The sequence below is a fragment of the Etheostoma cragini genome, chromosome 19 (genome assembly GCF_013103735.1).
Source record: "Etheostoma cragini isolate CJK2018 chromosome 19, CSU_Ecrag_1.0, whole genome shotgun sequence".
Taxonomy (NCBI): domain Eukaryota; kingdom Metazoa; phylum Chordata; class Actinopteri; order Perciformes; family Percidae; genus Etheostoma; species Etheostoma cragini.
Genome location: NC_048425.1, coordinates 14,574,758 through 14,601,925, shown reverse-complemented (window position 1 = coordinate 14,601,925; position 27,168 = coordinate 14,574,758). Strand labels below are relative to the sequence as shown.

At 42.8% G+C, this 27,168-nt stretch overlaps 1 protein-coding gene across 1 annotated transcript in view; it reads left to right on the top strand.

Moving 5' to 3' along the window:
• adgra3 (adhesion G protein-coupled receptor A3) overlaps nucleotides 1-26,141 on the top strand; it is a 31,621-nt gene extending 5,480 nt beyond the window's left edge. Inside the window, exons 2-19 of the mRNA XM_034856524.1 lie at nucleotides 3,511-3,582; nucleotides 9,150-9,221; nucleotides 15,037-15,108; nucleotides 15,236-15,307; nucleotides 15,431-15,591; nucleotides 16,167-16,380; nucleotides 16,559-16,723; nucleotides 17,305-17,506; nucleotides 18,223-18,372; nucleotides 18,940-19,098; nucleotides 19,640-19,807; nucleotides 20,017-20,224; nucleotides 20,934-21,142; nucleotides 21,285-21,409; nucleotides 21,846-21,969; nucleotides 22,539-22,684; nucleotides 23,618-23,713; nucleotides 24,382-26,141. Coding sequence (XP_034712415.1) covers nucleotides 3,511-3,582; nucleotides 9,150-9,221; nucleotides 15,037-15,108; nucleotides 15,236-15,307; nucleotides 15,431-15,591; nucleotides 16,167-16,380; nucleotides 16,559-16,723; nucleotides 17,305-17,506; nucleotides 18,223-18,372; nucleotides 18,940-19,098; nucleotides 19,640-19,807; nucleotides 20,017-20,224; nucleotides 20,934-21,142; nucleotides 21,285-21,409; nucleotides 21,846-21,969; nucleotides 22,539-22,684; nucleotides 23,618-23,713; nucleotides 24,382-25,828 — 3,862 coding nt within the window. The 3' untranslated portion in view covers nucleotides 25,829-26,141. The remainder of the gene's footprint in view (nucleotides 1-3,510; nucleotides 3,583-9,149; nucleotides 9,222-15,036; nucleotides 15,109-15,235; nucleotides 15,308-15,430; nucleotides 15,592-16,166; nucleotides 16,381-16,558; nucleotides 16,724-17,304; nucleotides 17,507-18,222; nucleotides 18,373-18,939; nucleotides 19,099-19,639; nucleotides 19,808-20,016; nucleotides 20,225-20,933; nucleotides 21,143-21,284; nucleotides 21,410-21,845; nucleotides 21,970-22,538; nucleotides 22,685-23,617; nucleotides 23,714-24,381) is intronic.
• The last annotated feature ends 1,027 nt before the right edge of the window (nucleotides 26,142-27,168 follow it).

Below are 27,168 nucleotides of genomic sequence, written 5' to 3'. Positions count from 1 at the left end.
CTGCTAGCTGCCTGTCCCCAGAACACACTGTAAGAAACATCTCCTCACTATCTGCTAGCTGCCTGTCCCCAGAACACATTGTAAAAAAACCATCTCCTCGCTATCTGCTAGCTGCCTGTCCCCTGAACACACTGTAAAAAACATCTCCTTGCTATCAGCTAGCTGCTTGTCCCCTGAACACACTGTAAACACATTTCCTCGCTATCTGCTAGCTGCTTTTCCCCAGCCAATAACCGACGAGAAGGATTTGGGGGTGGGGGGTTCCCAAGCGGAAGCACAGAAGGGAGGGGACGGGATGAGGAGAAGGGAGGAGCAAGCTAGTCTCATTTTATTTGAAAATACTTTGAATGGCAACAAGAAGTAACGTCACCCAACGTTGCTTAGAGCACCTTTAATCCCAGACAAGCAGTTCAGTTTAATGCATTGACATGGGCTAAGTGTGCAGTGCCTTCTTGTCTACTCATCTGCTTTCATCCTGGTGTTTGCATAGTGGATCAGTTTCCCATTCAGACAGAGAGCTATACTGGGTTGTCCTGTTGGATTTTGAAAGAGGATATTGCAATGGCTACTGTTTTTACAAGAATGAAGTGGCTCTAACGGCTTGTCTGACAAGTGCCCTTTTTACCTTGCCCCAACTCCAAGTGAATCCCTTTAAAAAATCCTTATAGCACAGCCCTTTGGTACCCAGTCTCAAAATAAATCCAAATACTGCAGGAAAATGATGAGTGGAACAAGAAAGTGCTGGATAATGGCAAGAATTACCTTGGCAAGTCGGTCATTGGACCAGTTCCCCTTTCCAGCTGAGCTGAGGCCGATTTTTCCATCCACTATATTCAGAGTAGGTCACCCTAGAAGGGGTTTTATGAGCTCAACGGCAGCCTGACACTTATTAAAAAACCTGTTGAAGGGTTACAGCTTTCTGTTCTCAGGAGTATTTTGTCCAAAAGTCTTCTGAGCATAATGAAAGTGTTGAGAGCGCACCAGTTAGCTTTGTCCTTAAAACGCTATGTGCCTGTGAGAGGAGTGTGTACTAGCTGGCCACTATTAGTCCTCTGGATTATGTGCCTACAGCCTAAGGCGAATTCTTTCAAAAATTTATTTATTTTTTTAAGTGAAAAATGGACTACCTTTTGATAGTGTTAAATTTACTCACATTGTGGGGAAAGCTGAAATGTAGGCTGATGCAGTTTATATTCCTCCATGACTACTCTCCATGACATGAGTAGAAATTAGGGTTCCAGACCAACCTTTTCTATAAATGTTGTTGAGATTTATTGCATCGGTATCGGGAGACAGGATGTGAGATTTGCTAAGGATCCCCCTGCATCTTGTTCCTGGCTTGAGCTCAAGCATGTCTTATCTATGCATCAAGATAAGGGAGATTCCCCTCCTCCGTTGTTTGAGGCCTAGCCTAAAGAAATTCTATATGCAATTCTTCAGTCTGGAGACCTCAGGCCAACGTCCAGAGACCGGCAGTAAGGAAGCAGACAGTTTAGTTATATACTTCCTATAGGTAGGTGGAGACGATGCAGATGGTTAAATGCAAATTTGAGGATTTCTTTTATGGACTTGTATATTCAGCAGTGGTATTTCTTTCTTACTTATGCAAGTGTAAAGAACACTCAGTCTTGCAGCTGAAGCAGTTTACAAAATACCAAGTTCACATTCTTGTCATGAGGAAGAGGGAGGGACAAGGGAAGTGAAGGAGGGTAACACATGCAAATAAGGGAGGGATGGAAAGAGGGCAAGAAAGGGCTCATGACTTTTAGTGGAGCTCTCTTTCACAGATTGATTGTGACAACCCTCAGAGTCATAATGCTAGGTGTGTATTTATGCAGCCAGGTTTGAATGTTTCCCAGGACAACATTTACAATCTAAACCTAATTATACAGCTTTCACTAAAGTTAAATTGCCTAATGATGCTGTATGTTACCTAAGAAATATAATATCGATGTTGGTGAAGGTATGCAATACATCTTTGCTAATAGACAGAATCAGTTTTAGCAGTTTTCTTGCCCTCTTCTTACCTCTGTGATTTGCCTTATAAGGCCATTAAAAACAGAAGTTGACGGTCTGACTAAAGATGACAAATATGGTGGCTCATCTGTTTGGTGGCACCTGGACATTACTTGGCATCGTCCTGGAACATAATCATACATGTTTACGATACAATTATACTAATATTTATTTCTCGCCATTATATCCTCTGCTCTTCTTGAGGTTTCTTTCATTTTTTTCCTGTTAAAGAGTCTTTCCTTTTCCAAATTGAGGGTTTGCATCAGTTGCCAACACTGTCAGCCAAACATTATGAGCATCCCAAAACTAGTATTATCTGTTCTGTTGTTTTGTAAGGTGTTTTTGTGCAAACTCTCTATTGTGTTGATTGAGTCCCACTTTCCTTAATTCACACAGGCCTTGTGCTAACTGCGACCCATTGGTATGCTAAGTATTCTGCAATATAAATGAGACTTTTGTGACCACAATCTTGGGAGGCCCAGTGTCTCTTCCTATATCATCAGATCATGTGTACATAGGCAGTTATAGAATTTGCAGCCTTGTACATCACCATGTTTTAACATCTGCCATTTTGGCATTCAGAAGCCTGCAAAATACAGGCAGTCAAACACAGGAACCGTTTGTTTGTGTACTCTCTCTGAGAGGCAGGGAGCCAAGCAGCAACTCTCCAATAAGTCTCCACTGTCCAACCCTGTAATAAAACAACCCCTCAACACCCCATAATGACTCCAATCTGGCCCTGGGTTGTGGGTGCAACTAGCACGTATGTCACCCACCCACATCCCCTCCCAGCTGGCCAGAAACGTATGCTGACCACAAGTCCCTGCTTGGGTTTTCTGCTGGGAGTTGACAGTGCTATTGATTCCCCAGATCCTTTGGGAGTACTTTGGGGAGAAAGACGGGAACTCTCAGGGACTTGGGCCCAGACAGTGGAGCTTTACTTTGCAGCTGGGTATGTGAAGTGAATCCACTTGCGCTTTGCAAGAGGAATAAACTGGATAATAAAATCTGGTCTATTACCCAGTGAGGAAGCAATCAAGAATTCACATTTGGTCTTGAAGTTTTCTCATGCTTGTTTTTATTTTTTGTGGTGATAAAGATTAAAACCGTTTTTACCATCATTAAAAAGGTAGCAATATCTTTATACTTGTTGTGGGAATGACACTAGATTCCTTCTGAACCCATTTTTACAACTGTTACTACACAGTCCTTGCTGATATTTTGAGTGCTGTGGCTGGTTTTCTAAATAAAAACGTTTGGCAAATCAAATGCAGGCCTATATTAAATTGGACCTAGTGTGATAAGTTTGCGGAAACATTACATTTGAACTTAAGTCTAAAAAAAGAAATGTTTTTGGTCCAATAAGACTTTTTATTTTTATTTTTTATTAGGAAACCAAAAGATGCAATGTTTTGTGGACTTTGATATGATGTGCATTTCAATAGTTGTATTTCTTCTGTTGCTTTGCATTTATACATATTCTTCTCTCCACAGAATTTTAAACAACAATAAGATTCAAGAACTTAGAAATGGATCCTTCTTCGGATTGTCTACTTTGGAAAAATTGTAAGTATTAGTTTTTTTCCTCTTCTGCTAGTAATTTACAGGAGCAATAATGTAGGTTCATAATGTAGGTTCATTGCCTAGTTATGCCTAAACCTTTTTTTTGCTTTTGTTTCCAGTGCATTTGTTAGGTGAATTGGGTTTAGCAGTTGAAAGTTAAAAATAAAACCTAAAAGTAATTTTTCCCATGTTGCAAAGCAGATATTAAGGCCGTATGTATTCATGCAATATCACCAATGGGCCTCACAATGGTTGGGCTTATGTTGTCTAATACCTTGACAATATTTAACATTATATCTACCAGTGCATTAGCAGGAACCATCCATCACTGCACAAGTGAAGTTGGGACTTGTGGAGTAGGTTTGTAAAACATACATTGGCTTCATGCCAGTGGAACATCCAGGTCATAGAAAATGAGTAGGCATCCACACAGCACTTAGCCTCAGTCAAGATAATCAGTCTATGTGGGGAGACTGGAGATGTTACTAGAAAAGGCTAATTATAGGTGTAGCCCCTAGGGCTGGTTGTTGTCTGCCTGGTGACATACTCTCGACATACAGCTGTTTGGTTATTGTGGGGGTGGTGGTCTCTTTCTTCTGGAGGAGTAACATATAGGCAACATCATTGCGATACAGTATGACTATTTCACACAGTTTGTATAGTCTTTATCGTGCAGGAGAACTTTTTTGAGGCACAAAATGTGAAAAGAAGTGTCAGTAGAAGGTAATTAGTTCATAGGTGAAGACATTTAGTCATGTATATTGACTGAGATTCCTCGAACAACGGAGAGATTTCGTTCATGCCATGACTTCGGAGATTGGAATGTCATCATCCTTGTTTCCTTCCCACAGAGATTTCAAGAAAATGGCTCTGGGCCCTCACATGGGCCATGGGTGATTTATCGCTCTGGAATGGCTTCATGCAGATAAAATAACCAGACTATTAATGACCGTGCTTTTACCCAAGGCTACGATAACACATGACTGTATTGAAATGGAATTCTAAGGGCATGTTTTCCCTGTCGGTCTTCTGGGTCTGGTTAAAAAGACCAGAGATATAGAAGACATATGAATCCAAACACATTTCGCCTTGTGGTGTTCATTCAGATTTAGGTTCAAATATGCCCCCAATGGTCTGATTTAATTGATCACCGATTTTATTCTTCACAAAAACAAACTTCTGTTTTTCTGGGCCATGTTTGCTAGAAAAACACTAATTTTGCCAACGACACTTTTTGTCAATTTTGGTAAGCAGAATTATGAGAAATACAGCATGTGACTCTTCAATAGTTTGAGTTTGTACATTATTAGTATAAAGCACCTGTAGCTTTTCGTCTCTTTTAAATCTTGTGGTCATTATTTGTTGTTACATTTTTAACTGCATAACTTTTCTTGAGTTGTCCCATTTTTTTAAGACATTCATTTGCCTAGATTGTTCATAGATTTTGAGCGGAGTTCCCTGTTGCCTCTTGAGGTGTGTTAGATGTTAGTTTTTTTTTTTAGCTTAGGCCTAGAGCATAAACAGGAGGATGTGTGAATGTGTAAATAAATAAAAAAGAAGCATTGATCTTTCTCCACATAGAAAGCCCTAAAGGCACTTATGTGCTTCGTCTGTGAATGGCCAGTCACTTTGGTTGTAAACTCCGTACTGCCTGTCATATCAATCCACAGGCAAGTTTACCTCCAAAAGCAGCTCCCATTGTGCCTCAGAGACCCCCACCCCGCTCCTGTCCACACCCAACCAGTGAAGCGCGATTGCTAGCTTGCTTTTGTCATTGTAATGAGGCCAAGCCAAGGCCAGAGGTGTCAGCAGAACGGTTCCCAAAAACACTCATTGAATGCTGAAGCCTCTCCCTCACTGCAATGTCCCAGTACCCTCCCTCCTACCTTTCAATCACACTCCCATTTTTCCCCTTAAACTATCGAGTCTGTTTAAATGAGCAGAGGCTCTCCATCTTGCCTTCCACCCCTCCTTCCTCCCGCCGTTGCAGCTTTTTTTAGTTTTTTTGTGTCCACAAAGAAACTCCCTCATTTGGACTGCCTGTATGCAGTTGTGAAGAGTTAGACAGCAGCTGTCCGTGAGTGCCAGAGAAGGGTAGACAATTGATTACGCCTATCCGGCACTCTGCATGAAATTGCAAAGTAACTGTGGAGACCGCTGTGTTTGTCGGGGCCAAAGGTGCCTCTGCTTGGAAATAAGCCACACAGAATCCCCATTATCACTCTCCTGCTCATTGAAATAGGAGCCAAGCTAGGCGTCCGTCACATGTTAATTCCTGCTAAATCCGCTGCTTTGGAGGAACACTTATTGTGGAAAACGGAGCAAAGATAACGGCTCTAGTGTGCAGTGTTTCCTATTGTCTATTCATGAATGACACAATACTGTTGGAAGTAACTATGTAAGCAAGTGACTCATAACTATAAAGTTCGTTTGAAATGAGTATTGCAATACTGCTTTTACCAAGTGCATCTTTTGAAAGGACAATGTTGACAAAGCTCTAATTTGCTTAACTGGTTTTGGATTAACGCAAGCTTTTTCAACTGAAATCATCTTTTTGCAAATTTGCGTCATACGTTTAAGTCATAAACAGAATGCCTTAAGGCCTTTTTTCAAATGTGATATCATGGGTGCGCCTTAACTGTTTATACTGAGAGTCCCTCAAGCTCGTTCAGGCTTTCTGTTTCCGCTTTGTTGTTCCGCCGCTGAAAAAACAAAGTGGCCACACTTTGTGCGCTATAAATCCTGGCGCGCAAGTGATATCTACGTCATTTTGAAGTCACATTGGTCTGGCTAGTATACCGGACACTTTACTTGGTCTGGTATGACCAGAAGTTCAGGTAGCTAATGTTAGCAAATGTTTGCTAACCCAATGTAGATGTTTCTGTGTAACTGACTTTAGTGAGTTAGTTGTCTGACTAAATGTCTCTTTTCCACTTGTACTACCATCACACAGTTTTAGCATCACTAAAGTTGCATAGTCTCACTTTAAAGCAGCGACACTGTATCCACAAGGGAAAGTTACGGGATAATGATAAATGCCAAAACGTTGTAGCTAAATCAGTAGCACAAGTACAAGTTGGGATGAAATTAGAACACTGCCAAAGTAATGAGTAACACGTGTGCTAAAATTAGACAAAAGCTACAGCCCATTCCAGACAATGGAAGGCTGTTGCAGCAGAATTCCTGAGCGTATTTATTGCTTCTACAATTAATGTTTTGTTTGTAACAGAAAGTACGGTTAGTACTTCTAGAGGTTACATAGTCCCGTGTTGAGTGTTGAGACTTTTTCAGTGAGTTTGTACATTAAAGGGACATTTTTTTAAGTGTTCTTTAGTTCTTGAGATCTTTCAACAAAGGAGCCATCCATTATTCTTTGCAGCTGAAGGCTTGTTCAACCCAGTTACCGCTTTCCTCAGACAGAATATCAGCCTCGTGCCAGGAACCCTCCGTAACCAGCCATCGGAAAATGATGCCAAAAATGAACTTGAAAGAACTCCAGTTCATCTTAAACCCATGTCCCGTGTTTTAATTTTATAATGAATACCACCTTTAAAAGACTGTAGGTGTGCCCCTTGAAATGGCAGCAGCTGCAAACCACCCTTTGGTGTGGGGCCAGTTCAGGCACAATTCTGGAACACACGGAGAAATATTCCGCCAGCTATTTCAATACGAGCATGTCAAGAAAACCAGATTTTTTTGTATCTGCAAATAGATATAAATGTGCCAGGTCATGTGTGGTCAGCGGTTGTTGGAATCTGAAGTGCATTATTGGGTGGTTAAACATGGACTGGTTGGCTCTCAATTGATCGTTTTATCCAAACTATTTGAGTTTCAGAGAGCTAGTGTTCTTTTTTTGGCATTAGTTGTAGTGATTTTGGAGAATATATTAGGTTTTCCAGCATGAGTATGATAGCTGATCTCCGAAGACAACTTGCAGAGATCATTCAGTAACTCTGTCCTTTAGTTATCCTTCTTAATATCTAAACCTTAACTCACAAAATGTAATTGGCTTTTTTTTTGTTTTACCTTGAATAAAATGGCAAAACTTTGAATGCAGTAAATTAAACTCTCATATTTTAAGTATGGAAATTTGTGTGTCAGAATTTGGTGGTATTTTGGGTTCTAACCTAATGAGAAGGGAGAGGTGTTTCAGTATTAGTCTTTGGTATCCAGTTTCTGAGCGGTGGAGGCACAAGCCAACAGTTTGGTGACGCCGTCTGAGCCCTACTCATTTTTAAAGAGTCACGGTAATACTGTGTACCGCTGTAAAATAGGAAGCAGGTTTGATGCTATCGAGATTTGAATACCGCCCAACTCAACTGACCAGTGAGTCAATGTGGAGCAGAAGAGCTTTTCTCTGGACTAACCAGTCACTTGGATGGGATGGCTGATGTCGTTTGTGCCCTGCTTTCTTTCAACTCCAACAACTGCAACTCCAAGCAAAGTTTACATGGAAGTAAATTAGCTTCAAATTAGTAGACTCAACATGGCGGTTTTGTGCATCCAATACACACAGCAAAGAAATGGTCCATTGCTGGATTTAACGTTCTTGCAAGGATGTTTTTCATTACTTTGTGCTGCCAGCCCATTTTTCTCTCAACACACTGCACGGAGAAGCCAGCTCTGCTAGCTCACATCAAAAGCTTTAACAAGCAACAGCTTCTTTTATTATTTTTTTGTCTACGACTTATCTATGGCCACCTACCCACCTTCAGATGACAGATCCTCGACATCAAAGAGCAGAGTTACCCAGAGGTCCTTTGTGTGGGTTCAGGTGGCGACTAGAAAGCCTCCTGAACCTCCGCTGTAATGAGTGACTAGGGCAGTGCCAGCACAGGTGAGCGCCGCAGGAATTCTGTGACCACAAGCCTTTGAACCTCAGAGGAGGGAGGTCTGAGTTCTGGGTGTATATTTGGATAGAAAAACAAATGCATGTACATGCAAGATATACTTTTAAAGTATATTTAAGGATCCGTCTGCAGACTACTGAACCTCTGTCTGATAATATTTTGTTACTCATCCTACGCTTCTACATTACAGCAATATTATTTTATTAGCTTAGTATTCTATGCAAAAAAGGTATGTATAAAGGCTGCCCTACTTGTTACTGTAGGCCAACTTTAAGACACAGCTTAATTTGTATACAATTTGTTACAAATATTGCAGTGTAGTAGGGGGGACCTGCTCTCTTTCTTTCAGTTCAGGGTTCCTTGGCTTTAAACATGTTCAAGACCCCTGGTTTAAGGTTCAAAATGTCATTAAAAAATGTTAATATGCAAGAAGTTCCCGTTTGACTAACCTACCTAAAACACTAAGAGATTTAGTTGTGTAACTGTTGTGGGGCGGTAAGTAAGCCAGAACAAAATTCACATTTGAGAAGCTGAAACAAGTTAATACTTCCCACGTTTTCTTACTATATAAATTCTTTAAATGATTAATTCTTTAGCAACATTTTTGCAGATTAATGTTCTGTTTGATGATTGACTAATCTCTTCAGATCTGCTATTTTGTTGCTGTTTGAATTGCTCATGAAAGTTCTTCTTGTTTTTTTTTCCTTTTTCTTCCCACAGGGACCTGCGGAGTAACGTTATCAGTCATATTGAACCAGGCTCTTTCCTCGGATTGCCAGCACTCAAAAGACTGTGAGTAGTGGTGGAGCTTCTGCCTCCCTCTCTCTTTAATGTGGTCTCTGCAAGTGTGTGTGCTACATTCACACATTTAGACCCTCTGGGATTTCACTGTTTTTTTTCTTGCAACCAAAAGATATAAATTCCAGCGTTGTTAAAAGTAGTTTTGAGTGCTTGCTTTAATTATTTGCCATACGAGAATAGCGGCTAATGAATATTGTCAGTAAAGCGACGTCTCTTGTTCAGTGTGTCCTCTTGTGATTATTTCTCATTTTGAAGTGTGGTTATTTTAAAATGTTAGAACTGTAAAAATATGCTGCGGTCCCAAAGCTTTTACAAATTCCTAAACAGTCAATGTATTATAGGGCTCTATGTGTTGGTATAATAGCAGTTAGTCAGAGACTGCTTTCAGGAACAACGCAATCATGTACTGTATTGTATTTGCAGCCGTTGTTTTGATTCTATCCATGCTCTGTGTGTGTGTGTGTGTGTGTGTGTGTGTGTGTGTGTGTGTGTGAGTGTGTGTGTGTGTGTGTGTGTGTGTGTGTGTGTGTGTGTGTGTGTGTGTGTGTGTGACACACACAGCATGAATTGGAATCATCCGACAGTACCCAGCCGCTGCCAACACAAACTTGAGCTTGGCTGCTGCTGCGGAGCAATAAGAGCGAGACAGGAAGGCAGTCAGCTCCTTGGCTGAGGCCCGGCTTCATTTACCCTCCCCTCATCCTCACTGCATATTTATCCCACACTGATGGATTCATGCATGCTTCTATGTCTTCTGCATATTAAAATCTTGACCCCCACAGACAAGTTATTCTTAAAGGCTTACTCCTTATCCCCACAGAGTGATCTGCAACCTCGCCTGGATTTGTTTGTTCCAGAGTAGTTTGGCCTAAGGGGTAACACAGTTTAATTGGCCCCACCGCCCGCCTTAGTTAATTTCAAAGGGTAGTTGTCACTCACTGGACTGTGAAAGGGAGGGAGCCTAGAATAGATGAGCCAATGAGGAGAGGATGAGGTAGTGGCAGACCCTGGGATTGTAAACACAGAAGCCCTACATCAAAGGTTGGTGTTGGCATCCACCGCTACACATCCACCCTACTTTTTCCCAGTTTTGGAAAATTGGAGCAGTTTATTGGCAGCAAGAAGTACATAAAAGTTGAATTTACCAGTTTTTATATCCCTTTTTTTTTGACCTACCTTTGGCAAGTGCTTTATTTTTTGTCCTTATCTTTGACTCTCTGCTCTGCTCTAGCCAGTCTTTGATCCCCCCCCCCCTCCTTCAGTGTTTCCTAATTAGATTCCTTCTCATTTCAAGACGTGCCATTTAGAGCACCCATTCATCTTGTGCGTTTTGTCATAGATCAGTGACAGGTCATTGAAATAGTAGGCTGCAGAAGTTTATGTTCTATGGGTTCCAGACATGAAACACACGTCACATGTCTTTTTGACACATTCAAAGGGCAGTTGAATTTAAGAAGCAATTGTAGTTGGTTTAGTTGTAAGAAAAGTTAAGTGACTCATATTACTATTCTTCCGTGCCATACCTTTTGTGGCTTTGTGCATACGGTGAGTAGCTATGCCGTGGGCTAAGTTGCCGATGGCGTGCACCTCCTAAAAAATGGTATCTCCATGGAGACACCATGTGGGGACCACACAAACTGTGATGGTCAGCGTGATCCTCTTTCTGACCAAGTAGTTATAAGAACAGTCCACTTCAAAATAGTTCTCAAACTACTCTCCCCCTAAACCGTTTTTTGACATTGGCATTCTCACTGGCTAAGTGGCCGGAGGAACTGGTGGGAGGGGTAGGGAGTGACGCACGCACGGAAACGGTCTTTATGGCACCGTCACTTGACTTTAGCGCCAGCATGGAGGAATGTTCCTGTTGTGCCTTGCTGGGATCCTCATAACGGAGTTGGAACGGTGGCGTTTAAAGACAAGGCAGGAGTACTTAACAGATAAATACAGAAGATCAAGGCTCCAGCGTCATGTGATCCTCCGCTTTAGTCCAAGAGTAACAGGAACTGCGGTCAGAGGAATTTAATAATCCCCAAATTGGTCCAGTCGGAACACGAGAAAAAAAGGGTTCTATGAACGTAATGTTCTAAGAACTGCAAAGATCCCTCCAGTCGGGAGTGTTTTTCCCTCTTTTTCAGTAGCACACATCTAGCAGTGAAGTGAAGCCATCTCCACTGCAGATTTTCTGCTAACCGTGACCTCCATGCATTATCACAGTGAATGAAACCGTTTAATCTCTATGGGATATTCTCATATTCAGTAATACAGCAGTTTCCCTCTGTCGCTCACAATGAAAGCACCTAAACCGTTACTGTGGGGGATGTATGCATCGAGGGGAGTAATCGAACCCTGAACTATAAATGAATACTGATGTAAGTTTCCACGGTGCATCTCCCATTAAATTTTTTCAATCCTTAATTTGTTGTTGAACATTGTATGTACTCCATGTTAATTTTGGGAGTTTGAAAACAAAAGTCCACCAGTTTGGGAACGGTCCGAGCATCCTTTATGTTTAGTTGGCTTTCTTCTGAGCTACCTGAGCAGTGTCCAGGTCCATTTGGAGTATACATAGAGCTGGGCGATATGGAGCAAATCAAATATCTCAGTATTTTTGACCAAATACCTCGATATCGATACATCAACAATACTGTAGTGTTGAGTATTGGTGCTTTGACAAAATACTTACTTGAGGTTTTTGATAGATAATCATCAGTAATGTGGATATAATGACTAAAAGTGGGTAAAGGCAAATAATAGAACAGGTACAACTGTATAAGTTCAGAGAATGACATCACTTTACTGTAATGTAGCCTTTAAAACCAGGAAAAGACGACATCTACTCTCATATCACTATATATATATATATATATATATATATATATATATATATATATAAAAATAAATGTGTGTGAGTATTGCCCAGCTCTAAGTTTACATTTATTATGTATCATTATTAATTTAAACCAAAACAATCCTGAAAAACAAACTTTCACTGAATTTATTAAATAACAAAAATACTGTGCACGTCAAGTTTAAACCAGGTCTACAGATCAGAACACTGGCACGCTCCACTTGCAGTCTTAGGACTGGACTAATGTGTGATCTAAAAGTAGTCAGCGGGTCCCAGTCTGTCTGGGCTTCTTTATTCGTGCTCCAAACTCGGATCTAGGGTGCACCGTTGGTTACACACTTGGCCAAAGTGTATCACTTACTTCACTTTACACACAGTCGAAACACATTTTCCACACGTGCAAATGTATTCAAACGCCCCAGTCGCTCTCAAGGTTTAACATTCAAACCCTATGGATTCCTCTGGCCTGAGCCCCCTTTACTCTGCATTTCGCCAACAGCTGAACAGTCTTGAGGCTAATCACTTTGGGCTATTTTTGCTTCTGTTTATTCACAGCAACTGAAACACTGCACTGAAACAGTCCTCCGAGCCACATGCCTGTGGTTGAAAGACCCATTTGAGATTAGTCTTTGGCAATGAATACCAGTTGTCCAGTTAAAGCAGGAGAGTAGACACTTGATTCATCAATAGGTGAACAGCCAGACTAGACAAATGTGTGGATGTACATGCATTATGTATGTTCATTCACGATTCCTAACAGTAAAAGTGATAATAATGGGATTCACCCTCTTGTCTTAAGTCCCCAGATGTATCTGTAACTCTAGGATTAGAAACCAGGCGATCAAGTCAGATGAAAATATGCCTTAAGCTAGGGTAGCTCCCTCCCCCCCACCATCCGATACCTTCTCCTGTGTTATTCTCCTTCTGATACACAATGCAGGCACAAATTGGCAAGACTGCAAAAGGCGACTTTTTCTTCTCTCCCAAGCGGAACTAATAACCTCATACAGTAAATTCCCCAGCTGGTACCTTAAGGACCAACACTGATAATAACAGAAATGTTCAGATGTTAGCATATGCCTGACAGTCATTTTCCAGGTATTGTTTTGTGTCAGTATTGCTTTCCTCGAGCACCCCAGGATACAATTTAGCTGTCGGGTTGAAGTAATGTTGTGTCTCTTCTCCCTGGCTCTTGTTCCTTTACTTGGCACTTTCTCAGTGATTTGGATGACTCACGGAAGGAAATGTGTTCCAGCTGTGGTGAAGGTGCTCTGACTTTGAACCTTTGAGTCACTGTGACTGGTTGCTTTTGATTCAATTCATTACTATTTATAGTGTTAAAGTTCCCATGATATGGTGCTCTTTGGATGCTTTTATATAGACCTTAGTGGTCCCCTAATGCTGTATTTGAAGTCTCTTTATTATAGACCTTAGTGGTCCCCTACTACTGTATCTGAAGTTTCTTTTATATAGACCTTAGTGGTCCAATAGTACTGCATCTGAAGTCTCTTTTATATAGACCTTAGTGGTCCCCTACTACTGTATCTGAAGTCTCTTTTATATAGACCTTAGTGGTCCCCTAATATTATATCTGAAGTCTCTTTCCCAAAATGTAGCCTTGGTGCAGAATTACAGCCACTAGAGCCAGTCCCACAATGAACTTTCCTTAGTATGTGCCATTTCTAAGTCTGTAGTTTTTTTGGAGGAGAGGGGGGGGCATCATGTGTCTCTCTCTCTCTCATGGGTGGGTCAAATTCTCTGGCAGGCTAAGTAGAGAAAGTGGGGTAACCTGGCCCCTTATGACCTCATAAGTAGCAACATTCCAGATCGGCCCATCTGAGCTTTCATTTTCTCAAAGGCAGAGCACGACATCCAGGGCTCGGTTTACGCTTATCATTTCTAGCCACTGGGGGACCATAGGCAGGCTGGGGGAACACATATTAATATTTAAAAAACTCATATAGTGACCTTTTCATGCCGAAGGGTCCTTTAAATCATAACAGAAGTGACCTCAGGACACTACAGAGTAGGTCTAGAAAACACTCTAGGTGTTTTTTTTACCCTGGGAAGTAAGAGACTAAAGTTTGATTGTTAGCTTACGTTAATGTTAGACAACGTATCAAAGCTATTTATGTTTAGCTTTCAGCAATGTTAACGCTGCACTCAAAAAATTGTTGTCAACATTGGGCCACATTTTTCCTACTTATTTCTTATCTTGTTAATTCAGTTCAATTCAGAGTTCAAAAGTACAGCACTTTGAGTAGGGGGGTGAGGTGTGTTTGGAGGTACCTTCCCACAAGTTGTTACCCCTGTACCAGAAGATGGTGTGCTAAGGAATATTTCTTCTTCGCAGCTACCTGTAGGTGTTTGCACACCGAGTGTAATTCCCAGAGGCAGGATCAGTCTTTTTCCGTGTTCGGCGGTGGACTCACGTTTGATTCTTTCTGAGAGGCACCAGCAGTCTCATCCGCTTCCATCTGATGTTTGCCAGAGACATCATGTCAGGTCACATCCAGAGTAGAATCACACACTTTTGACGTTTTTGACATTAATCATCGGCGATTAATCATCTCCCAGAGTGTTCTTCTGCCTTTGATGTGTAGGTTCCCCCGGAGGGCCCACACAGACACATTACCTAAAATCACCTTGAACGTTGTAAACCTGTCAGAGGAATTTTTGTGCTTGTTGCCTCAACCTGTCTCTGATAAAAACTTGGCTCTTTTTTAAGATTGTATTTACAAAAAAACGTGCTATGCTTTATCTCGGCGACGTTTTCCTGTTTATCAATTGTTTTCACATGATATACTCGGACTAATCTAAACTTATATCGTTGGAAAACATTCCCAGCCGTATTGCATTGACTGAATTGGTTGTCTTTTAGACAATTGAAACTGTTGTGTTATTTTTCAAATGTGGAAGAATTAACCCTAAACATTTATTTTTTCCTATGTGGAACAGGGACTTGTCCAACAACAGCATCGGCTGTCTCAACGTAGACATCTTCAAGGGCCTCACCAGTTTGATCAGACTGTAAGTCGTTAGTCCTTTAGTGATTTATATAACTTGTGTGCCACTACAGACATTTATATAATCATGGGTTTGTAATAGACTGGGGTAAATGATCAGTGTTGTTATTATTATTATTTTTCCTTCCCAGAAACCTTTCAGGGAACATGTTCTCTTCATTGGCCCAGGGGACCTTTGACAGCTTGGTGTCTCTGAAGTCCTTGTAAGTATGATAGGACTTTTTTTGGTGTGTACTTCAAATCGCATGCGAGCATCAGCGTGTGATTGTGATGTCTGTACGATATGCAAGATAAGTCATAAGATACGTGCTTCTATATGTCCACAGGGAGTTCCAGACGTCATACCTGCTATGTGACTGCAACCTCCTGTGGCTGCTGCGTTGGATCAAAGACAGGAACATTGCGGTCAAGAACACCAAGTGCTCCTTCCCCCAGTCTCTCCAGGGCCAGCTCATTACCGCCATTAGGCCGGAGCTACTCACCTGCGGTAGGGACACAAACACACACACACACACACAAAGATTTGGCACCGCAGAAAGGTGTCACCCTAAAATAGTTGCTGTTTTAACTCTGAAACGGAATCATTTGTCATTTCAGTGACATGTGTTATTTGTCCAGTCTCGGACATTTTGAAAGGTTGAAATAAGTCATGTTGAGTTGTGACACAGATTGTAGTGCACTGTCTCTTTTAATGTTCCTATTTTGGTATCAGTGAGGCGGCTGGTGTTTGGGAAGGAGGGGCTTGTGCAATGACACGGGAGATAAGAAAAGGCCTGCCCCAGCCAGTGCTGCCTTTGTTTGTACTTGCTCATGTCTTATCAGTTTGGCACTCATCCCATTGAGGGTTTATGAAATACATGGCACAGATGTCGCAGGAGCCGTGACCTGATATGAATGACAAATTACGCAGAAATCAGGGCACCTTTTTTTTGTTTTCCTGTTTCCAGAAAGTACCAAAAGTGAAACAAAAAGGCAGTGTGTCCAGAGTGAATGGAACTGAAAATGATTTTTGACCAAAATGAACCGAGTTACAATTGTCTACCTTGTGTCTGGTTTCCCCAGATGCTCCACTCGAGCTGCCCTCGTTCCAGCTGACTCCGTCCCAGCGTCAGGTGGTCTTTCAGGGGGACAGCCTGCCCTTCCAGTGTCAGGCCTCCTTCGTGGCCGAGGACATGCAGGTGCTGTGGTACCAGAATGGCCGCATAGTCAAAGCCGACGCCGCTCAAGGCATCTTCATTGAAAAGCGCATGGTGCAGAACTGCTCTCTTATCGCTAGGTATGGAAATATATATTCATGTTCATGCTAACTGAAGGTGGGGATAGCACTGCCTGTAATCACTGCAATTATATGAGGAAAAACAATTGACACTATATATTGCATGGTACTATCAGCATTTCTTTTATGCTATAGAAGACTTTTAGCTTGTGTTTTCTCCTTAATTGTTTCCCATCAGTGCGTTAACCATCTCAAACATCCAGCCCGGTTTTACCGGGAACTGGGAGTGCCGGGTCCGGACAAGCAGAGGCAACAACACCAGGACTGTCCACATCGTGGTGTTGGAGAGTTCTGCTGAGTACTGTGCTCCTGAACGCGTCTCCAACAACAAAGGAGAGTTCAAGTAAGGGCACACCCACACAAAAGCCGACACAGAGCGACTCCCTTATACTGGTCTCATTAGGAATCAAGTGCACCTGCACCTATCTGATATAAAAGCCACATTTTTATTTTAAATTTGATGTGAATAAAGAGCTGTGTTTTGCCTAGGTTAACTGGGTTTAAAAGCTTTTTTTGGCTTTAAATGCCTTAATGGACATTTTAAAACTAAATTACATAAGCAAACAGAAGCTTTATTCATAATAATAGTATGGGTTTAATTTGTTCATCTGACCTTGTACTTTTGTGAAATTAAATTGAATACTTAAATGTATACACAAATCCACTCTCACAAAGGGAATATTTTTCTACTAACTAATATATTTAGTGTTTCTTGTATAGCATGCGGTCAAGTCAAGCACTGTGGCCCCCCCTTGTGGTAAAACATGTGAATTACTTCCAGGCTTGAGCCATAATCATCACTCATTACTCTGTTGCTATTGATGGCACAAACGTTACAAAAAGTAAAGAGAGAACAAGGACGTTGCATACATCAGTTACTGAGGAACGGAGACAGCAGGACTGTGTTTATTTGGCTCCTTCCAGGTGGCCGCGCACCCTGGCAGGGATCCGAGCCTACCTCCCCTGCAACCGACTGGCATCCAGCCCCGGCACCTACTCGGGCAGCTCGGGGGAAGAGCAGCGGGCGTGGCGTTACTGTGATCGCAAGGGGCTGTGGGCGGAGGAGGACTACTCCCGCTGCCAGTTCCAGAAAGATGTCACAAGATTTCTATATGTCATCAACCAGGTCTGTATCTGGGTACTGAGACTCCGTAGTTGTTGTTATAAGCCCTTAATCACCGTCCTTTCTTACTCAGTTTTTCAATATTGTGTTTTTTTTAAACATTATTTTTGGGGTTTTCTGCCCTTAATTGTTGACAGGAGAGTTAGGTGTGTAAAAGGAGAGAGAGGGGGAGACATGCAGGAAATCAACACAGGTCCGTTTTGAACCCTAGACCTCTGCTTTAAGGCATAAACCTCAAAGTACGTGTGCGCCTGCTCTACCCACTGAGCCAACCCAGCCAAGCGTTCGGATATTGTTGACACACTTTTGTTCTTTGCTTGGTGAGGTACGCCTGATCCGGTGTAGATGGCGTACTTCAAAACAAATTGTACAAAATCTGAAACTTAAACTCGGATTTGTCAACTTTAAGTAAACACATCAAACAAAGTAACAATTCTCCTTTCCATCTTAGCACGTTGCCACCATACCACGTAACCACGGTAAAAAAAAAAAACTGACCTCGCTGGAAGTAAAACAGTTTAAGAGAGAGTCCACTTTTAAAGAATCCTTTGCTACCCCCAGCGTCACACACTGGTTGCTGATGAAATGGCTCCGACAAATATGAATTCACTCTTCTGAGTTTGTCTTATCCTTCCTGGGAGCGTCTCTCTGCTTGGACCCGTCTCTCTGCTTGGACCATTTCAATACAACGTGTTCCCTTTGTGTTCTTTTTGTGCCAGATGCCGCTGAATGAGAGCAACGTGGTGGCCAGGGCTCGCCGCCTGTTGGTATACACTATCGATGCTGCGAACTTCTCAGACAAGATGGACATTATCTTCGTGGCTGAGATGATTGAGAAGTTTGCCAAGTTTGTTGAGAAGTTTAAAGATGTAAGTACTTTAGTACAAGCGTGTGTTCACAGTAGAATGGGATGCACGGTGGCTTCCTTTCAAGGACAAATAGATTAATGTTCAGCAGCTGTTTGTTGGCATGTTGTTTAATGAGAAAGGCTGTCTTGTCATGACTTTCAGCACAGCTGTGGGCCAACAAAAAGTAAAGTTTTCCAAGTAAAGAAGCTCCTAGCATGTTGTCACTGCTGTAGGCAAGGAGCAATATAGTTTTAAAGCATGTAAAAAGTTTGGTCGGGCAAAACCGTGCTTGAGATTTGTTTCCAGTAGTCAATTAGCTATGAGTCAGATCTCTCCCTCAAGTATGTGTTTAGGGCTGTTTGATACAAACAATATTCTGGCTAAACAAATACAAACCTTTTTTTTCCCACTCAAGTAATTTAGAACATAAGCCGTTGAGCTGCTGCTACATGTCGTTAGTCTACATTTAGGGTCAAAGCAGTTATAATTACCCCTTTTCCTAGCCAGTGCCATGATTTTCCTAGCTGTTGCAATGTTAATCTATCAATGTGTGTCTTTACTCATGTCAACATTCTTCTGCTCTCCAAGCTGGGTGAGGTGATGGTAAGCATGGCCAGTAACCTGATGCTGGCCGACGAGAGGGTCCTCTGGATGGCTCAGCGGGAAGCCATGGCCTGCTCCCGCATCATCGCCTGCCTCCAGAAGATCGCTGTCTACCGTCTGGCCACGGCACAGGTCTTCTCCCTGGTTAGTCAACAACACTTTGACCCCTATTTTTCTGGCGGTGCCTCGACCACTGTAAAAAGGAGCCCTCAGTTTGTTTAGTATTTTCCTGATGACTCCACACACAAAGGCCCCAGCCGGCAGCTACACTCGTTGTGCAAATTAAATAACAACACTACACCTTCTGCCTTTAGCTATAGAATTGTGGTGCTGTAGTGTTAACTTCACGCCACTCTGCATCATCTAGAAAAAAACATTAGTTGAGCTGCTGTTGTCCTGTTTCCTACGTTTGGCACAGCTGTTTTCAGAGTGATGAGACCAGTGATTTGACTGGTTGACCGTGTATTTGTAAATCACTCCACCCACGGAAATCTATTCCACTTCACCCAGCCTTTTTGCACTTTGCACCGCTGTACCTGCATTAACCAAAATAGCAGGTGCGCTTGGAGATACACACACAGTCCGTGCGCCCGGGTCCTACTGCTTTGCATATGTTTGCACGATTGAAACAGGACCTCTGTGAAATGAGTTGAATAAAACGTCACTATTCCTGTTTTCCTCCCAGACATCCCCCAACATAGCACTAGAGGCTCACGCTGTCAGGGCCAACGACTGGAATGGCATGGCCTGCATGTTGTTCCAGAGGCCCAGCCCAGAGCGCGCACTCGGACAGGACCGCCAACTCACCTTCAAATGCAACACAACCAGCTCCTTCTCCAGCATCCTTCACAAGGTCAGCTCCTTTCAGAGATAATTCCCATTTGTCAGCAGGTTGTTTTGGGCGAGGTGTCATTGTGGTGTTTGGTTTCAACATAAAACAAAATCCTCAAATGCTTAAATGAAAAAAAAAAAAATATATATATATATATATATATATATATATTGTGCAAAAATAATGAAAGGATTTGATTTTTACTCAAATGCATTTTTTTGTTCTTACAGAGTACCATTGTGGAGGCTTCCCTACAGCTACCTCAGTCTCTCTTCAGCCAGGCTGCAGTCCCGGGGCAGGCAGACGACACGGTCTACAAGCTCCATCTACTGGGCCTCCGCAATGGCAAGTTTTTTCCCTCCACCAGCAACTCCTCCCAACTGGCTGATGGTGGCAAGAGGAGGAGTGTTGCCACCCCTGTCATCATGGCCAAGATAGGTAAGTCAGAATGTTTTGGGGTTGTCGTAAGCGTTTAACTCTTGTGTTGTCCTCCCGTCAAAATTGAAAATCAACACTTTTGTTTAAGGGATTTATTGATGTGTTTAACTTTTTCTTACGTTTTTGTCTCTCTTTTTTTTCAACCCTTTTGGCACTTTTTTTCAATGTTTGTCACTTTTTCTGACGTTTAACATCACATAACAATACCTTTTTAACTTTGGTTTCAAGTTAGTTTTGGAATTTATGGTCAATAAACCTCATTTATAGGAAATTAAACCTAATGTTTGAGTCATAAAAGCAGAAATTTGGAATTATTTAGACTAAAATTAAAGAATGTATGTTGATAACTACTGACTGGAATATGTAAACTTTTACTCAAAACTATTCAAAACTATTTTTTCAAATGCTATAAAATTGAATAAGATCAAATTTATGAAAGTAGGGATTTGTACTTGCCAAAGAGATATGTAAGTAATCAATCATGTTATTTTGGTTAATTGCAATTGGGTAGTTAAAAAGAACATTGATATAGGAAAACGGGTCAAGTTGACCCAAGGACAACATGAGGGTTAATATGTTTGGGCTTTTACGGAGAGGAAAGCTATGAAAATATTCTCGCACAAAACAGTGACACATAAAGCAACCAAAACTAACCAAACCGCCAAATAGGTGTCATTTCTGATATCCCCGTGTCTGTTTTTTCTATCAGACGGCATGTCCGTTCGTGTCCTGAGGACGCCCGTTAACATCAGCCTGCGGCGGTTCGCCCATGGCTCAGATGCTGTGTCCGCCTGCTGGAACCTGAGCCTGGTGGGAGGCCACGGAGGATGGCAGAGCGACGGCTGCACCATTGTGGACAAACATGACAACTTCACCATCATGTCCTGCAACTCTCTAGGCAACTACGGCCTGCTAATGGTAGGTTGGGTTATTCCTTATGTTATGGGTTTTCTTGTACTTTGTAGTTGTCGATAAGCATCATAATATTCATTTCATCATAGTGAAATGAAGTAACAGTATTACTTAAAACTGAGGCTGTATCCCTTTGTCTGTCATGCAGGACCTCAGCAGTGTGGAGTATTTATCTCCAAGCATCCAGCCTCTGCACCCAGTCATCTATGCCACTACTATCATCCTACTTATCTGCCTGCTCACCATTATCATCAGCTACATCTACCATCACAGGTAATTCTTTAACGTTTTTTAGGCCATTAACTGATAGAGAGATGGAGCAGTGACCCCCTACTACATATATATTGTATAAAAGGAAGTTGCATAATAAACTGGGCCTACAATAACATGTAGGCTGGCCTTAAGCCTATATGCATACATTTTTGCCTAACAATTGTTGGCAAGATTTTATAAATCACATTTTAATGTTTATAATTAATAATATAATAATGTTTCATAATTACGTTATTGTAAAAGTGTCTTTAGAAACCAATAGTCATCCCAAAAACATATTGTCAGTATTGCCCAGCCCCGGTGGGGTAAAGATGAAACTGCCTCTATCCAGATCAGTTTCAACATAAACAACTGTCCCTGTCCTGATGAGTAAACTCTTGCCGATTAGACGTTGTTTCCATTTTAATCCTGTGATATGTTGTCTCCGGGATCTCAGGTCTGTGCGTGTGAGCCGCAAGTTTTGGCACATGTTGGTCAACCTCTGCTTCCACATCTCCCTCACCTGCGGGGTCTTTGTTGGCGGCATCAATCAAACGCGATATGCAAGCGTGTGCCAAGCGGTGAGTATACACCAACCGCACACCTCCAGCACTCGCACACTGCCGTGCTCCCCTGCAAACGTAGCCCTCAGCAGTCAAAAATGAACAAGTGCTTTGGATGTTTGTTTTTTTTTTGTTTTTTTTTTATTCTAAAAAATAAAATACTTTAGAAAAAGTAGCCTTTGGCCTACTTCACCCCGCTAATAAAAAACTTTTGGAAACACAGTAAAAGATTCATAAGAAGTTACAGTAGAACGCTGGAGGTGATTCTGATGCCCCCGTCATAGTGTTACGGATTCGTCTTTATTGCAAAAAATACCTGGATAAAAGATTTTAGCAGGGAACATTTTGTTTAACTATGTAATCCCCTCTGGCATAAAGATGCATCTCGCAAGCTGATTTTTCAACTCATGCCGACATACTCAATACAAAGTGGCTCAAGGATCATCATGCCATTTAAAATACTCTAATGCACTGCATTCCATCGTTTTTATTCATATTGGTGAAATTTAACAACAGAGGCATTCTGGCGTAAGAGATGATTGCATTTCTTTTGCTGTAGTAAATGTCATGTTTATTATCTCTTCTAGGTGGGAATCTTGCTGCACTATTCCACTTTGGCTACCGCTCTGTGGGTGGGTGTGACTGCACGCAACATTTACAAACAGGTGACACGCAAGGCCAAACGCTATGAAGAGCTGGACGAACCTCCGCCACCGCCGCGCCCAATGCTGAGGTACAACGCCACCACTCTTGCATCACAAACAAATGCTCTGGAAATATCCTGATAAAACGCTACCAAGGGGACGGGATCTAGCGTTGTCCCGGTCCTAGCTTGCCGCAGTATCTAAGTCTCACCTTCTGTTAAGGAAGAAAGCAACAATCCAGAGTTTAACTTGGGTCGTGCCATCTCTTTCTTTTGCAAAAGACCTGGATCGGGATTAGCATGTGCGATAAGATAAAAGACAAAATCATAGCAGTCTGCTAATATGAACTACTCTTTAAGTTTCTCAGTGTGAGGAATGTTTTTTAAGTTTTTGGGAGGATGTTTTTGAGATACTCATTTAGTATGTGATCCCTTTTTTCCATAAACGCACCATCCATCTATCTATCCATCCATGGATGGAAATCTTCATATACGCACCATCGCCTATTTTTATTAGCAGGCAAGACAGCAGGTGGTATTTATATATGTGACCCCCGCTTAAGATGTGAGTATTTTTATACAAATAATGCACCTAGTGCAGGATAAGCTACACTACTTGATATTTTTACTTGATATGCTTTTTTTAATGAGAGAAGAGGTGTGTATGTGATTGTCTCTTGTTATAAGTGGTCATGTTTGTTGGTGAAACTGCCACATGGTGTCAGTGTAAAAGCCACAAAAATACCATTGGGGGGGCACCCAGTAAGAGCGTTCGCCCTATGTTTGTAAAGATCCGCAGCGGCGAGGGTTTGAATCCAACCTGCTGATTTTACTGCATGTCACCCCCCATCTCTCTCCCCCTTTCACGTCTGTCCACTGTCACTATCTAATAAAGGGAAAAGCCTCAAAAAATTATCTTAAAAAAAAAATACCATTGGGCCTCTGTGTCCAGGTCATGCCTGCTTGTCTTTCTACAAACGGAAAGACTAAAGCAGAACTACCTCTCTGTGCTTTCTACAAAAGGTTCTACTTAATCGGCGGAGGGATACCCATCATTGTCTGCGGGATCACTGCAGCAGCTAACATCAAAAACTACGGCAGCCGGACCAATGCACCATAGTAAGTAGTCCCTGTATGGAAGTTCCTGTCCCTCAGTATGTGCTCATGGTGAAGGCTGTGTCATTTTATCTGGACAGCGTTTTAAATTAGAAGCATCCGGGCCCAGGAGATGTTTTACCTTCTGTCCTCAGGAGGAGTCGGCTTTAGTTATCGACCGGCCCGGCTGCATTGCTTAGGTAAATAATGGATATTTTTATGTGGGTAGGAAAAGTTTATTCCCTGAAGTTCCGATTATGGAGGCCTATTAATGGTATGTGCATCCAAGCAACAAGCAACGGCTGCCAGTTTACAGCAAGCTCCTCCACCCCCCTTCTACAGTACCAGCTGTGTCTTTGCAGTTTAATTAATTTCTTGCAAGGAAGATGAATCCAGCCTGTGTTATTAAATGTAATGGGCCACTTACTGTAAAAATTAGACGCTAAAGTTAAAAAAAAGAATCATTTGAAGTTTGTGAAGTAAACATACTGTGTATATATATTGTGTATGTATATAAAATGAGTGTGCTGGCTTAAGACCATGTGGTATTGCTTTAATGAACACTGCTGGCTTTTAGGAGGAACTATATAATTTAAGTTATTGCTAAAAGAGGGGGGGGGGGGGGGGGGGGGGGGGGGGGGGGGGCTGACTGACTGTAAATGAGAACGTTTGCCTGTCTCTTCCTCTTCTAGTTGCTGGATGGCATGGGAGCCCAGTATCGGGGCTTTTTACGGCCCAGTGGGATTCATCCTCTTCGTGGACTGCATGTACTTCCTCAGCATCCTGCTCCAGTTGCGCCGCCACCCTGAGCGCCGTTACGAGCTGAAGGAGCCGACCGAAGAGCAGCAGCTTCTGGCTCCAGCCAACACAGAGGCCGGGCCAGATGGGGCCAGCAGCCAGTGCCATCCCCTTACTCTCCAGCTCGAGGCCCACGAGGCGTCGTCCTCCACAGTGTCTGCTCTCCACACTGTGCCCCTGTCGGCCCTGGAGAATGAGCACACCTTCGCTGCGCAGCTGATGGGTGCAGCCGGGGCGTTAGGGCTGTATGCGGCCCTCTGGGTGTTCGGGGCCATGGCTGTGTCACAGTACCACCCCTTTAACTTAGCTTTCACCTGCGTTTTCGGGGTAGCCGCACTGGCACTGGGGGCGTTCATGGTGGCGCATCACTGTGTCAACAGGCAGGATATGAGGCGCTATTGGTCCCAGGCCTGTTGCTCTGGGAGACGAGCTTACTCTGCACAGGAGGATGCCCTTCTGCCTCAGCCGGGCGTGGCCATGACGTCCACAGCAGGATCTGCAAGCAAGGCAGATGGGGAGTCAACAAGGTGTGGCCAGAGCAGTGCCGACTCTTCTTACACAAATAAGAGCGCCCCAAGCATGCGCAACTCCGCCCACGGCAGCAAGCTGACCAATCTGCACGCAGAGGCAGCCCAATGTAAGTCCGCCTCGGCACCGGTGACCGCAAACGGCACAGCTGTTTTGGACAACAGCCTGACGGAACATTCAATAGACAATGAAATTAAAATGCACGTAGCGCCAGTTGAGGTGCAGTTCCGCCCGATGAACAACATCAACAATCCGACGGCTTCCACCAACGGACACACGAGCAGGCATCACAAAAACAGAGCCCGGGCACACAGGGCGAGTCGGCTAACTGTGTTGCGAGAGTACGCCTACGACGTCCCCACCAGCGTGGAGGGCAGCGTGCAGAGCGCCCCCCACAGGCGACACCACCATTATGACGTAGCGGCGCGCAATAGCCGGCGGGCTGCTTACATGGCCTACAGAGAGCGGCATCAGAGCCAGCTGCAGCATGACAGCAGTGACAGCGCCAGCTTGCCGCGCCGCTCCCGCCACGCAGAGCCAGGAAGTAGCAGCACCCTGGGCAACGGGACCGGGGTCACCGTAGAGACTGAGCAGGTGGCTACTGCCGCTGGGTCGAGCTCCAGTAAAGATTCTGGCCCTGTAGCGCAGCCCAGCAGCACAGAGCTAGAAAGCCAGCCCAAGTCGTATGGACTCAACCTCGTCACTCAAAACGGTGGCACACTTAAAGAAAATGGACAAGCAGCGCCTTTAATCAGCACCGAGAGTGCAGCCAGTATAAAGACCGGCTTGTGGAAACATGAAACTACTGTGTAGCGACAGTTTCCTTCCCAAAGACTGCATTGTGACATACCCTCGCCTTTAAACTGTGAAATGTCTTTTTATTTCTTTTTTGGATTGTACATTTATTTTATGTACAACTGAATCATTACTGCCACTGAACTATCTTTTGTAGATATGTTTTTTGTAAATGGTCTATTTTTATAACTTGTAATCCCAACTTTAAGAGTTCTGTACATGAAACTGCATGGTCTGAGCTGTGGCCCTGTGAGTACCCTTACCCCGGGGATTTATTTTCAATTTTTTAGTTTGTCCCAACGATAATAAATCAACAGTTCCGTTTACCTAATTGAAAGTTTTTTATCTTTGTAAGAACACCCACGAGCTCCCCTTGGGTCTGTGCAGCCAGTGCAAAGGTGAGTCTGTGAGCTGTTTGTTTCCAGGAATTACCTCTTGCTGACAATATTTGACGTGCTGGTTAATTGGCTTCTTTGCTGACCCTCAGGTCCCCTCCTCACAGCCGAGCAGCACTTTAATTGCAACTGGCTGGTGGCTTTGGGCTCACTAGGTGTTTTCTCCCTGCCTGCTGGCAGATTTGATGATGGCACAGTACATTTTGGGCTCCTGCTGACCTTATTCGCAGGCTGTGATTGACAGCTGACTCCCCAGGACAGCCGCCATGAAAAGAAAGAATAATGAGAGGAGTGCAGCTTGTCCCTCCCTCACTTGAACTGGAGTCCACTCACAGCTTTCCATCGCTGTTGGGCAGAGAGCATATAACGGGCACAAAGTATGAGTTGCCTGCTGAGTATTGCAGAGATGGAGTAGTATAAATGTATCTGGGCCGTTTAATTAGTTCTCTGCATTTGTATGGTTCAAAGGTAGGGGTGGAAGAAGTGTTTATATACGTTACTTGAATACCAATACAAGTAAAATATAAAAGTACTAATTCAACAGTAAATTGGCCCCTGTGACTGACTCTGTATATTACAGTATTAAATATTTATGAATCAACTCAGCAGTGGCATTTTTACTGGCTGGTTTACTACTTAATATCCAGTTAAGTAGTTTAGTTCAGTGGTTTCCAACCTAGGGGTTGGGCCCCTCCAAAGGGTCACAAGTAGGAATGTAAACAGATTTCGAGTCACTCCATGCTGCACTGTTTGAGTGAAAAAACTACAATGCTTATAGATTAGTATTATAGATTAGTAAACTGGAGATTACTAACTATTACAAATGATGTTCATGACTTCCCGCAGCATGCTGCTAACAAATCATCTGGGGAATTTGAAAGGTCTTGCCGCTAACAATTCCGCAAATCCTCCACATTAAAAAAGAAAAAAAAACTGCCTGTATTCAGTGCCTGCTGGTGATCC